Raw genomic sequence first — 15,074 nt, 5'->3', positions numbered from 1 at the left:
GGCCCGGAGGCTCTCGTTCAGAGCGGCTGCAGAGAAAAGCATGGAGATCGATGCAGGCGTCGACGTCAGAACCTGTTCCGGGCGTGGAGGCTGTTCCGGGCTGTCCAGAGTGGAGCGCATCGACACCTCCTGAACAGAGGGTGAGCGGTCCTCTCGGCGTCGATGCCTGCTGGGTGCCGACTCCTTCGGCAACCCAGAGCTCTCGGTACCGACACGGGAAGGGGACCGGTGACGATGCTTCTTCGACTTCTTGGGACGAAGCATGTCACCGGAGCTTCCCGGTACCGACGAGGAGGACTTAGAATCCAGCCGTCGCTTCCTCGGGGCCGAGACCGAAGAGGGTCGGTCTCGGGGGGGCTGTACCGCAGGAGCCCTCAGGGTAGGGGGAGACCCACCCGAAGGCTCACCGCCACCAGCAGGGGAATGGACAGCCCTCACCTGCACTCCAGACGAAGCACCACCGTCCGACGACATCAGCAGACGAGGTCCCGGTACCACCGACGTCGATGCAGCTATCCGATGTCTCGGCGCCGATGCAGAGGGCCGATGCCTCGATGCACTCGCCGCCGAGGTTGAAGGTCTGGACGCTGAAGACGTCGATGCACTCGATACCCCCGGTGCTCGAAGTAGAGGAAGGAAAAACCGAAAGTGGCTAATCCAAATGATTTCTGGATTTTTCACAGAAAAATGTCGAAAAACGACGCGCGAGGTCGACTTTCCGGGGCACGAACGGTAAAACACAACCGTACCGAGCGCGGAGAAAAGAAGACTGGCCGGCTCAAGCCGGTTTCGGGCGGGAAGACGGCCGCGCATGCGCGGTGCGCATCGGCGCGCGAGGGCTAGCAAAGGCTTTTGCTAGTGAAGATTCCGATTGGAGGGGCTGCCGCGGACGTCACCCATCAGTGAGAACAAGCAGCCTGCTTGTCCTCGGAGAAACATAATTGTCCGGGAGAGCGATGGCCCAAGAGTGAAGAACCGCAAAACTTGAAGAAAAAGCGTGTGATACAGAATTAAAGCATCAAGAGGGTACAACAAAGACTACACAGGAGATCGAAATACACAGAAGTAACTTTGGAGTAACAATAAGTGGTCAAAACCTAGAGAGAGAAGTAGACAGAAGAGCAAAAAAGAGAAAATACCACACATGTAACATAAGAAAACAGAATTACATTGTGAAGAATCAGTGATCAAATGACACACAAAAAAACCAAAGCAGGACACAGAAAAACAAATGAAGAAAAGGGTAAAGTGAGCAGGAAGGTAAGTTACCATTGATTGTCCTGCAGTAAGTCTGTTGAGGCTGCAGAATTCAGAATGTGCTCACCTCGAGCCAAGATCTGGTATAACAGTGTTAATCCAAACTGTAACAACAGACAGACAAATATTTAAAAGATTGTCAGCAAAACCAAATGTTTGAAACATCTGTGATAGAGTAGGGTAAATACAGGAGGGAAAAGAGTAACCAGATTAAGGTAGTCCTCCTATTAACTCATTCAGGAATGCTATTTGTTTAGTTCCCTACTATAGTTTACAATTGTGAGCCATAACATTATAGGTTCAGATCTTAAGGCTCCAAGTGAAACAGGTAGCAGTACTGAGGAGTACTGCAGCAAATGTGTAAATTTCACAGATCGCAAAAGGCAAGAGAAGTCTTTATACTTTTAACACAGGAGTTCTCACAGAAGTTTTACTATAATAAATCTGGTTTCAGGTTATCTACAATGGAGTAATTCAATAAGCAAGAGATGCAAGTGAAGGGGAAATTATGCCCTACCTTATAATTTTCTTTCCTTTAGTTAGCTACACTGTTCTGCACTGATGGGTGTTATCCCTTCCTACCAGCAGGTGGAGGAAGAGAAAACTGGTATAAGATGGGGTGCTCCTTGAAACAATCCAGTATGCATCTGCCCAAGCAGCATAAGGTCCCTTTGTACAACACACCCATACCCCAAACACTGCAGCTGCAAGGATAATCAAGCAAGACAAAACACCACAAAGTGGAACTCGCTACCCTGAATATACCAGGATATAGCAATATCACAGGAACCTTGTATTGCTGCCAATCAGAAGAATTGGACACTCTCTTTCTTAAAGAACTGAAAAGGAATCACAGAGCACACGCAGACCCCCAGGCTGGTCTTCCAAGGGTAGGACATAATTTCCCCTTAACATCAGCTCCACTGTTCTGCACTGATGGGATGCAACAAAGCGGATTTACTGGGTGGGAGAAGACAAGGCCCTCCAAATGACAGCTGTGCCAAAGTCCAAGTGGACTCAGGCCAACACATCCAATTTGAAGTGCTTAGCAAAGAAATGGAGCAACAACCAAGTTGCTGCCCTGCAAATCTCTTCAGACACCGCTGCCCAAGAAGCAGCCTGAGCCCTAGTTGAGTAGTCCTTCAGGCCCTGAGGTACCAGATATTTCATGCAGATGTAGGTGGACTCAATAGCCGCCTTAATCCACCTCGCAATGGAGGCCTTTAGAGGCTGCCTGGCCTTTCCAAGGGCCATGGAAAAGCACAAAAAGAGGTGGTCATAGAGAAGAAACATATACAAACATATAAATGTGTGTGTAAATATATATATATATATATATATATATATATATATATATATATATACACATTTATATGTTTGTACTTATTTCTAATACTCGCATACTTATTTGGAGATATGTCATTCGTTAACCTCATCTTTGGTATACAATATTACAAGTTATGTATTAGAACACAGATATATACAATTGAAGAAAATGTCCTTCTTTTTTGAATATGCTTATAAATGTGTTTATATGTTTTTATTTCAATGTTAAACAGCTAAATTTATGTACAACACTTTATTATGAATATGTTTCTAGATTGTCAATGATTTTTTAATAAGCATGTATGTGTGTTTAAAGTGTATATCATTTTGAAGATTTGATTTATATACACATATTACATACTTTATATTTTGATACACGTGTTATTTTTTCATGGATGTAATATTTTCTATATATATGTTTTCTGTAAAAAATATTAATAGGACATTTTATTTTGTAGACTCCTGATGAAGGCGCACTTTAGCGCCGAAACACAGCTGTGTTGAGTCGAGTTTGTCACTGTTTTTCTTGGAATAAAGGTTTGATTTTCAACATACGTCTACTCCGGTTTCTTGGAGGAGCCAACCTTTCCTACTCCTTGCTTTGTGTACTATCCTTATAAAGGAAATGGGGAAAGCGAATGGGACTTGATATACCACCTTTCTGTGGGTTTTTTGCAACTGCATTCAAAGCGGTTTACATAGTATATACAGGTACTTATTTGTACCTGGGGCAATGGAAGGTTAAGTGACTTGCCCGGAGTCACAAGGAGCTTCAAAGGGAATCGAAGCCAGTTCCCCAGGTCCTCCACTGGTATGCAAGTGCCAGACAACAAAGTCATAGCAGGCTGAAGAGGTGAGGAGACAGAGAGAGATACAGCTGTGTGAGAGAGAGTACTCAAGGTTCCAGATGTTACTGGTGCTGAAATCACTCTTATATGTTGATCCATAGAACCATGTACAGATGTCGCTCCTAGTACATTAGAACTTGTAACTCTGTCCTTTCTTGTTTTTCCACATATCACAAGATAGATTCCTTTTCCTGTCCTGCAGGCCCAGAAGGGAAAAGGCAAATCCGGAGCCACTAGAAGAGGATATCTTGCAATTCTGCAAAACAACCTATTCAAGGCCACGAAAAGACGTAGCGGGGATCCACCAATGGCCAAGGCTGAACCAGGGCATCGATCCTCCGAGAGGCCGGCTCCTGCTGTTGACTGAAGAAGCGCTCCTCCTTTGACTTCAATAGGCCTGTTGCTCCAGCTCCCATTCTCACAGATCCAGGAGAGAACAGCTGAGAAAGTTCACCTGCACATTGTCCTTGCCCACAATAAGAGCTGCTGAAAGGGCCTGTAGATGGCTCTCTGCCCATCGACAGAGGCTTGCTGTCTCCAGGGCCACTGCTCAACTCCTGGTACTGCCCTGCTTGTTAATATAAGACACAGCTGCGGCGTTGTCCAACATCACTCTGATTGCTTTCCCCTTGAGAAGTGACAAACTCTCACTGGGCTAGTCAGACAGTCCAAGTCTTCAGACAATTGATGGACCAGGCTGTCTACTGGTTGACTAGGTTCAGTGAACCACCTGTTCCGGGCAATGAGCTCCTCAATCAAGGCGACTCACATCAGTGGTGACCAAATCCCATTGAAGAGGATCCAGCAGCACCTCTCAGCAGGTGACCCAGACTGTCCCCAGGCCAGAATAAGTCTTGCTTTGGGTGTGAAAGGCAGAGAATGATGGAAATCCTAGGAGACCAGAACCCACCATAAGATGATCTCCGAGTCCTTCATGAATCCTCTTGAGGGCTCCAAAGTCTCTGAAACCCTCACTTCAGCTCTCTGCCTTTTTTTTGGGGGGGGGGGGGGGGGGGGGGGAACCATGTCTGCCTGTATGGCTAAAAAGCAGCAGCAGGAAAAGAAGTAGTAGCTTAAAATGGCTGTTGATTCCACCGAGGACCTTGGTACCCAAGGCCTCTGTAGAGCTGGTATCAACTTGAGCTCCAGCGGCCTCTAATCCCCCCCCCCCCCCCCCAACCATTTCTGACGTCCCCATCATAGTGGGGACAGACAGCACTGGCAGCTGTACTTTACTTCTTATTAATCACTATATAATTCCTATACAGAGTTCAATGCAACTTACATCAAGAAATTAAGTACATCCAGTAAAAATAGAATACATGAAGTTAAAAAAAAAATAAAAATCTAATACCATTATCATTTATAAGACAAATAAAATAACAGGCAGGTATAAAATATTAAAAATTCCCTAAAACATAAATAGATGAGTCTTCAAGGATTTACAAAAAGAACACTAATACGGTATAGATCTTATATAAATTGGTAAATCATTCCACCATTTTGCTGATAGATATAAAGTTGTTGCATGTAACATCTTAAATCTGATACCTTTAGGTGAAGGGAATACATTCCACCGTTTTGCTGATAGGTAATGTAATTTCTTAAATCTGATACCTTTAGGTGAGGAGAATACTAAATCCAAATGATTACCTGCTAATCTCCTAATCCTAGGTAGTAAAGTTCATTGATTTAAATAGTCTGGCATATTTCCATACAAAAACAAATAGATCATCAAGCAAAGTTTAAAAATCCCTCTTGCCTCTACTGAAAGCCAATGCAATGTAATATACAAAGGAGTTACTCTCTCATACTTAGATAAAATCAGTCTGGCTGCTACATTTTGCACTGTCTGTAATCTCTTCTGTAATGAGACTGTGCAACCTACACATAACACACTGTAATAATCAATTTGTGGTAAAATAAGGGATTGTACCAACAATGTAAAATTATTACTAAAACAGTGATGTACTTGCCTTAACTTTGTAAGTACACTAAAAGCCTTTTTAACTACTATCTGGCAATGTTTTTCCAATGATAAATGTTTATCAATCATGATCCCTAATACTTTCAATTCTGCTTCAAATGGACACCATTAGAGCATAGCCGTATGCCACAACACCTAACACTGATGTATCAGATAATCAAAAACCTGGTTTTATCACGATTTAATTGAAGGCGTACTCAGCTGCTGGCTCTTGCAAGACACGCATCTGCTGGTCGAGCATACCCAACTGCATGGCAGATGCACACAGACTTGCCTGAGCGTGCGGGTATGCCTCAGCATCTCCGCCAGTCCCCTGCTCTCTGGGGTGTGCTAACAAGGAAATTGCTTATATGTGAGTGAGTAAAAGGGATTTTTCCCTCTGTGTTTTTTTATTTAAACTTCTTAAAGCTACAGTAACAACTTTAATGAGAAAAGGAACTTTATTCCCTTAAACAAGGAATAAAGCAACCCAGACCATTTTTTTTTTCTTTTGGAACCTGGGAGCTGCAAGGAAGTCCGTGGGGATTACACCCCCACCCCACCCCCTTGTCAAGGCGCCATGGGACTGAGCCAAAGCCTCACACAGTGGTACTAAGAAGTGCAACTAGGAGCAACAAAGCCCAGTTCTGCACTCAACCAGGTATGGTCAAAGACCATAAGCCTGGACGTGGCAGTTAAGCTGAACTACATTGTGTAGCCGTGGTCTGCAGAGTGGGGAGCGAGGCCAGGACAGGCGCACCGACAGTTCAACCTACCACCGGCTGAAGGGAGCACCCCAGCTTATACCGGTGATGTCACTGGTAGAACTCTGTTTTCTCTACCTCCATCTGCTGGTAGGATAGTGCAGAATAGTGGAGCTGATAAGGAAACAGTTTTCTACACACAAGCAGATTCTTATATTACAGTGAAGTATACATATGCAAAAGAATGTGCTAGTATAATGTAAAGCAAAGTTATGTGTGCAACATATGTAAGCATTCCTGGGGGTGGAGAACACGTGGCGTTCGGGAAGGAACGACACTTAATAAGCACAAAGTTACACCTGTCTTAGAGCATATATAACTGTATGGGAGTTTCTTGGTAGGATATTTTGTAAAACCACATAGGCACAAATATCATATATACTCAATTATAAGCCAAGATTTTTGGGAACCCCAAAAAGCACAAAAATAGTCACCACATCTCTCTCCCCTCCCTCCTCGTGTGGTTGACCAGTATGTCTCTCCCTGCCTGCTCGCAGTGACTGGCATTTTTCTTACCGGTAAGCCTGGTCATGAATGCCGACATAGTAACATAGTAGATGACGGCAGAGAAAGACCTGCACGGTCCATCCAGTCTGCCCAACAAGATAAACTCATATGTGCTACTTTATGTGTATACCTGACCTTGATTTGAATCTGTCATTTTCAGGGCACAGACCGTAGAAGTCTGCCCAGCACTAGCCCCGCCTCCTAACCACTAGACCCCACCTCCGGCTCTGCCACCCAATCTCCTCTAAGCTTCTGAGGATCCCTTCCTTCTGAACAGGATTCCATTACCGTTTTCATCTCCACCACCTCCCGCGGGAGGGCATTTCAAGTATCCACCACACTCTCTGTGAAAAAATATTTCCTGACATTTTTCTTGAGTCTGCCCCCCTTCAATCTCATTTCATGTCCTCTAGTTCTATCGCCTTCCCATCTACGGAAAAGGTTCATTTGCAGATTAATACCTTTCAAATATATGAACGTCTGTATCATATCACCCCTGTTTCTCCTTTCCTCCAGGGTATACATGTTCAGGTCAACAAGTCTCTCCTCATACGTCTTGTAATGCAAATCCCATACCATTCTCGTAGCTTTTCTTTGCACCGCTTCCATTTTTTTTTTTACATCTTTAGCAAGATACGGCCTCCAAAACTGAACACAATACTCCAGGTGGGGCCTCACCAACGACTTATACAGGGGCATCAACACCTCCTTTCTTCTGCTGGTCAAACCTCTCTCTACACAGCCTAGCAACCTTCTAGCTATGGTCACTGCCTTGTCACACTGTTTCGTTGCCTTCAGATCCTCAGATACTATCACCCCAAGATCCCTCTCCCCGTCTGTACATATCAGACTCTCACCTCCTAACACATACGTCTCCCGTGGATTTCAACTCCCTAAGTGCATCACTTTGCATTTCTTCGTGTTGAATTTTAATTGCCAAACTGTAGACCATTCTTCTAGCTTCTGCAGATCCTTTTTCATGATTTCCACTCCCTCCGGGGTGTCCACTCTGTTACAAATCTTAGTATCATCCGCAAAAAGGCAAACTTTACCTTCTAACCCCTCGGTAATGTCACTCACAAATATATTGAACAGAATCGGCCCCAGCACCGATCCCTGAGGCACTCCACTACTCACCTTTCCCTCATCCGAGCAAATTCCTTTAACCACCACCCTCTGGCGTCTGTCCATCAACCAGTTCCTAATCCAGTTCACCACGTCGGGTTCTATCTTCAGCCTGTCAAGTTTATTCAAAAGCCTAATGTGGGGAACCGTGTCAAAAGCTTTGTTGAAATCTAAGTAGATTACGTCTATAGCACGTCCGCGATTCAATTCTCCGGTTACCCAATCAAAGAATTCAATGAGATTCATTTGGCACGATTTACCTTTGGTAAAACCATGTTGTCTTGGATCTTGTAACTTACTGGCTTCCAGGAAATTCATTATCCTTTCCTTCAGCATCGCTTCCATTACTTTTCCAATAACCGAAGTGAGGCTTACCGGCCTGTAGTTTCCAGCTTCTTCCCTATCACCACTTTTGTGAAGAGGGACCACATCCGCTGTTCTCCAATCCCACGGAACCTCTCCCGTCTCCAAAAATTTATTAAACAAATCTTTAAGAGCACCTGCCAGTACCATAGGCGCCCGGTATAAGAGGCTTGGGGAGGCTAAGCCTCCCTAGCCGCAAGCCCCAAGCATCTCTCTCTCATCCCCCCACTTACCTCCCGATGCGGCATCTATCCCTCTCACTCCTTCCCTGTGGTCGGTCCCTTTAATTTGATTTACATCGCTCATTGCTGCCGGTAGAGGCACAGGCATGCCAACATCGTACTATAGCTTGCTTCGGGGCTTTGGCCTGATGCTGACGGCATGACGTGCCCCGCCTCCTCTGACCAGCCTTCCTTATCATACGTCCAGCCCTCGCGGAAGCAGGAAGGCTGGTCAGAGGAGGCGGGGCACGTCATGCTGTCAGCGCCACTCAGGCCGAAGCAAGCTGTAGGGGATTGGCAGAATCGGCAGCAGCTTCCACAGGGCAGTGGTGATGTACGTGGCTTCTATTTATTGTTTCTGCCAGTGCCAACTGAGAAGGAGGGTGTTTGAGGTAAAAAAAGAGATCCAGGGAGTGACAGAAGATAATAGTAGGGGTGGGGGGAGAGTGCACTGATGCTAGTCCTTGGTTGATGGTGAGGAGACAGAGGGCAATAGTGGGAGGATAGCACAGAGGGCAACAAATGTAATAAATAATAATAATACTGGATGGTAGGAGGGGATTGTGCACAGAGAGCAGTACCTAATGGAGATGGGTGAAGAGTGCACAAAGGGTGAAGGTGAGGGGGAAAGACAGAGGGGCAGTGTTGGATAGTGGTGGGGGAAGAGTGCACAGAGGGCAGTGCTGGATGGTAGTGGGAGGAGACAGAACAATGATGGATGATGGAGAGTGCACAGAGGGCAACGGTGGTGGAGAGAGCGGGTGGTAGGGGCACAGTGATCAAGGGTGATGCCAGATGGATGGGGGGGTACAGTGGCAGAGGGTGATGTTGGATGGTGGGGGTATAATTTTATTTTATCATATCATTATTGAGCATTACATTTTTTTCCTACTCTCACTTGTATATTATGTATTATCATTTTATTTACCCTACCTACCTGTTATTCTTGTACATTAATTGTAACAATATGCTGAACCTCTTACTCTGTTAATGGTGATGCCATTGCTATATAATGTAAGGTTCTGAGCGTGTTTTTGCACAAATTTGTGCATAGTGTTTTGCAGTTGAGCAACTGTGGTTAGTATGTGCTTTGAGCAACCACTTTATTCTTTGACATATGATACATATTTTAATATCTAAATTTAATAAAAGGTATTAATTGTGACTTTTATTTTTACTTATTTTTTTTCTGTGTGTTGTCAGACAATTATGGATATAAGCTCCGCCCCTGGCTCCACCCCTAATCCCACCCCCTTTAGCCTCCCCAAACAGTTGAGCCACCGACCGCCTATGGCCAGTACCTCTCTGAGCTCCCTCAATATCCTGGGGTGGATCCCGTCCGGTCCCACGGCTTTGTCCCCCTTTAGATTTTGAAGTTGTTCTTACACACACTCTTCCGTGAACGGTGCTATATCCACTCCATTCTCATATGTACTTTTGCCAATCAATTGCAGTCCTTCTCCAGGATTTTCTTCTGTGAAGACAGAACAAAAGTATCTATTTAGCAAATTTGCTTTTTCTTCATCATTATCTACATAGTGGGTCGCAGCATCTTTCAGTCTCACAATTCCCGTTTTAGTCTTCCTCCTTTCACTAATATACCTGAAAACATTTTTGTCACCCCTCCTTACATTTCTAGCCATTTGTTCTTCCGCTTGCGCTTTCGCCAGACGTATCTCTCTCTTGGCTTCTTTCAGTTTCATCCGGTATTCCTCTCCGTGTTCCTCTTCTTGAGTTTTTCTGTATTTCAGGAACGCCAACTCTTTACCCTTTATTTTCTCAGCCACTTGCTTGGAGAACCATATCGGTTTCCTTTTTCTCTTGCTTTTATTTACTCTCCTTACATAAAGGTTTGTGGCCATATTTATAGCTTCTTTCAGCCTGGACCACTGTCCTTCCACTTCTCTTACATCCTCCCAGCCCATCAGCTCCTTCCTCAGGTATTCCCCCATTTTACTAAAGTCTGGATGATGAGCAATGCAAAGTTTTCTGCTTAACATTAGCCATGGAGGAAAACATATAGGTGGCTTGTTTGTCACTGCTGTAAAAGAGAATCCAGACCTTTCACACTGGGGTCCTTCCAATGGCTGAAGAATCTGTGGACTTGAGAAATCCTTCTAGATGCCATTAGATCTATACCCAGAACTCCCCAACGTGATGTAATCAGATGGAATGCTTTTGTCAGTAACTGCTACTTCCCCAGATCAGGAGAAAGTTTGTTGAGAAAATCCACTTGAGTATTCAGAGTTCCTGCAATAGGAGCTGCTGAAATTAGAAGAATGTGGGCATCAACCTAACAGAAAAGAATCTCTAGCTAGATGAACAATCATGACTCCCCACTGCCTGATGACACGGGAAACCGCTGTCATGGTGTCGGAGAGAATCTTCACTGGCTTCACTCAAAGATGATGAGCAAAAGAAAAACAATGCTTTTTGAATGGCTCTGAGCTCTACTTGGTTGATGTACCAAGAGACTTCAATTGCAGACCATCAGCCTTGGACTGACTAAAGCAGACAAAGAGCTCTGAAGCCGAATCTCTGGCTAGATGAACAATCATGACTCCCCACTGCCTGATGACACAGGAAACCGCTGTCATGGTGTAGGAGAGAATCTTCACTGGCTTCACTCAAAGATGATGAGCAAAAGAAAAACAATGCTTTTTGAATGGCTCTGAGCTCTACTTGGTTGATGTACCAAGAGACTTCAATTGCAGACCATCAGCCTTGGACTGACTGAAGCAAAGAGCTCTGAAGCTGAATAAGCTGACATCTGTTGTGACTACAAGCCATTTCTGAATTGTCAGGGGAAGGCTGCACTGAATCCACCCGTTCAGTTTGGCTTGAAGGGTCCATGAGAGATGGACAGCTGAAAAGGGACCGTTGAAGTGGTCCAATGTGGAATCTGGCCCATGGAAGAACGTCCAAAGCAGAGGACATTGTGCCCAGAACTTGAATATAGTCCTAGACCCTGGGACATGGAAGGGAAAGTAGATCCTGACTTGAGTGTGAATCTTTTGCTGATGAGCAAGAGAAAGAAATGTCTTTCCTAAGACAATGTTGAATATCACTCCCAGATACTCCAAGATGTGTGTTAGAAACAACTGACTCTTGATGAAATTGATTACCAATCCTAAGGATTGAAGAGAAACTATCTTGGATGAAACATGCAGATTCTCTTGATAGGAAGAGATGCAAATCAGCCAATCATCAATGTATGGATGAACCTGAATTCCATCCTTGTGAAGGAAGGCTGCCACCACTACCATGACCTTGGGAAAATGTCCTTGGTGATGTGGATAGATTGAATAGCATGGACATAAACTGATAATGTTCTCCAAGGATTGCAAATCACGGAAATCTTCTGTAGGGAGGTCAAATAGGAATATCAAAGTACACTTCCTTGGGATTCAGGGAGGTTAGAAACTCTCCCTGCTGGACTGTAACTATTACACACTGTAATGTGTGCATTGTGAAATGTTGAACCTTTAACACTTTGTTGAGTCTTTTTGAAGTCAAACCAGGTGGAAGGATTTCCCCTTCTTTGGAACTACAAAGTAAATGGAATAACTTCCTATTTCTCAATCACATCTGGGGACAGTCTCCACTGTGCCTAAATGAAGAAGCATTTGCAAGATGGCTTGATCTGCTTGACATTTAGGCTGGAGCTTTAATGCAGATTCGAAGAAAAAAAATCTGTAATGAATGGGCGAACTCCAGTTTGTAATCCTGCTTTATTATTTCCAAGACAAATTGGTGTAAGGTAAATTTTGGTCCAATCCTCATGGAACCTGGAGAGGAGTCCTACTACGATGAAACCCAAGAATTGAACAGAAACCTCATCATTGGGAGGTGCAGAAGGCGTTGGTAGACCTGGAGTCTGAAGCACAGTTCTTTCTGTCAGCATGAAAGAAGGCTCGTCTTTGTTGAAATGGGAACCCTTAGATTTACCTGGTCTACAGCACTTGGCCTCACGAAAACTAAGACGAAAAAGAATTTAAAAGAATCTTTAGGCTTGTCCTCTGGCAATCTCTGAGGCTTGGAGTTCCTTGGTTTTTAACCAGCTTCTCTAGATCTTCTCTAAACAGAAGTCTGCCTCTAAAAGGTAGCTTGCTAAATGTGACTTAGAAACTACATCAGCTGTCCAATGCCTAAGCCAATTCTTCATGAGAACAGAGCCGAATTTCTCAAGTTTCTAATATCATGCACAAACCAGCCTTGAACCTGTGACCTTCAGGCTGAAAGCCAGCCACCTTCCAGAATAAAACTATTCTGCTCTCAAAGTCCTATAAACACTGCACCTGGAGAAAATCCCACCATGGCAGCACTGACTCTTCCATGGTTACCATGAAGACCTGGAGAGACATACAAACAGTGCACTAGCCTCAGAAAAATTTCTTCCTGAAACAAGGAGCCAATGGTACTAAGCTTGACTCTATACTACACTCTTTTGTAAAGATGCTGAAAAAAGGAAAATTTCCACAAATGAAGTCAGGGAAACCTTCAGGGTGTATATGTGTTTGGTTTTTTTAAGTAACTGCTCTTTGTCAAAAAACCTGAGGGAACTCAAAGTTCTCTAAATGAAAGGTTTATAAGAATATGGGAACAATAAAGAGGCACTTTCAAAGGACCTAACATATGTAGTGCAGTGCCCTGATGCTGTTCACTGGCTCCTATACCAAGAACAGCATTTAACCAACTCAGGAACTATAGGTAAAATCTTAACTCACCAGAGTGAAGAAAACAGGTGATTTCTGGTTTCCTGGTACAAAGTACTACTACTACTACTTAGCATTTCTATAGCGCTACTAGGGTTATGCAGCGCTGTACAAGTTAAAACATGGGGAAGGACAGTCCCTGCTCAAGAGAGCTTACAATCTAAAGGTAACAAACTATGTAGTCAGTGTAGTCAGTGTATCATGAATGGGGAAGGTGGTTAGGCGCCAAAAGCAAGGGAGAAGAGATGGGTTTTGAGTAAGGACTTGAAGATGGGCAGGGAGGGCGCATGGCGTATGGGCTCGGGGAGTCTGTTCCAGGCATAAGGTGATGCGAGGCAGAAGGGACGGAGTCTGGAGTTAGCGGTGGTGGAGAAGGGTACAGATAGGAGTGATTTGTCCTGAGAGCGGAGGTTACGGGTGGGGACATAGGGGGAGAGGAGGGTAGAGAGGTAATGGGGGGCTGCAGATTGAGTGCATTTGAAGGTCATTAGGAGAAGCTTGAACTGAATATGGTAGCGAATCGGGAGCCAGTGAAGCGACTTGAGGAGAGGGGTGATATGAGAGTATCGGTTCACGCGGTAGATAAGACGTGCAGCGGAATTTTGGACAGATTGAAGGGGGGATAGGTGGCTAAGTGGGAGACCAGCAAGGAGAAGGTTGCAATAGTCAAGACGAGAGGTAACGAGTGAGTGGACGAGGGTTCGGGTGGTCTGTTCAGAGAGGAATGGGCGGATTTTGCTAATATTATAGAGGAAGAAGCGACAGGTCTTAGCTGTCTGCTGGATATGGGCAGAGAAGGAGAGGGAGGAGTCGAAAATGACTCCGAGATTGTGGGCTGACGAGACGGGGAGGATGAGGGCGTTGTCAACAGAGACAGAGAGTGGGGGAAGAGGAGAGGAGGGTTTGGGTGGGAAGACAAGGGGCTCAGTCTTTGCCATGTTCAGTTTCAGATGACGGTTGGACATCCAGGCGGCGATATCTGAGAGGCAGGCCAAGACTTTGGCCTGGGTTTCGACTGTGATGTCGGGAGTGGAGAGGTAGAGCTGGGTGTCATCGGCATAGAGATGGTACTGGAAACCATGTGATGAGATCAGTGAGCCCAGGGAAGAGGTGTATATCAAGAAAAGAAGCGGTCCAAGGACAGATCCTTGAGGAACCCCAACAGAGAGTGGGACGGGGGTGGAAGAAGAGCCATTAGAAAATACTCTGAAGGTGCGTTGGGAAAGATATGAGGAGAACCAGGAGAGGACGGGGCCCTGGAACCCAAATGAGGACAGTGTGTCAAGAAGTAAATTATGATTGACGGTGTCAAAGGCAGCAGATAAGTCGAGGAGGATAAGGATGGAGTAGTGACCTTTGGATTTGGCAAGGAACAGGTCATTGCAGACTTTGGAGAGAGCTGTTTCTGTTGAGTGTAGTGGGCGAAAGCCGGATTGAAGCGGATCAAGGATGGCCTGAGAGGAGAGGAAATCAAGGCAGCGGCTGTGGACAGCGCGTTCAAGTAATTTGGAGAGGAAGGGTAGAAGGGAGATGGGGCGGTAATTGGAGGGGCAGGTGGGGTCAAGTGATGGTTTTTTGAGAAGTGGAATGACTACAGCGTGCTTGAAGGTGTCAGGGACAGTAGCAGTGGAGAGAGAGAGGTTGAGGATGTGACAGATTGAGGGGTTAACTGTAGGAGAGATGTTGGTAAGCAGATTGGTGGGAATGGGGTCAGAGGAACAGGTGGTGCACTTAGAGGAAGAAAGAAGGCGAGCAGTTTCCTCTTCGGTGAGCTCAGGGAAGGAGGAGGAGGAGGACAGGTTAGGTTGGTTGAGGGAGTGGGTTAAGAAGTCACAGGGAGGAGAAGGCTTGGAGGTGAATTCAAGGTTTATCTTCTGCACTTTATCGCGGAAGTAGTCCCGCTAGTGTTTGAGGAGAGAGTGAGGGGGGGGGGGGGGGGGAGCGGAGGGCACTTTAAGTAGGGAGTTGAGGGTTGTGAAGAG

At 45.2% G+C, this 15,074-nt stretch overlaps 1 protein-coding gene across 4 annotated transcripts in view; it reads right to left on the bottom strand.

Annotated features, from left to right (window-relative positions):
* The window catches only part of PATL1 (PAT1 homolog 1, processing body mRNA decay factor), a 292,622-nt gene that overhangs the window by 42,040 nt on the left and 235,508 nt on the right, over nt 1-15,074 (bottom strand). For all 4 annotated transcript variants that reach the window (XR_003944007.1, XM_030221195.1, XM_030221217.1 and 1 more), the window contains exon 17: nt 1,270-1,361. Coding sequence is in view for 3 of the 4 variants with exons in the window: in XM_030221195.1 (XP_030077055.1) it covers nt 1,270-1,361 (92 nt within the window). In the remaining variant the exon portion in view is untranslated. The remainder of the gene's footprint in view (nt 1-1,269; nt 1,362-15,074) is intronic.

The sequence above is a fragment of the Microcaecilia unicolor genome, chromosome 1 (assembly GCF_901765095.1).
Source record: "Microcaecilia unicolor chromosome 1, aMicUni1.1, whole genome shotgun sequence".
Taxonomy (NCBI): domain Eukaryota; kingdom Metazoa; phylum Chordata; class Amphibia; order Gymnophiona; family Siphonopidae; genus Microcaecilia; species Microcaecilia unicolor.
Note: the sequence above shows the minus strand (reverse complement) of the source record. Positions and strands in the feature narration are given on the sequence as shown.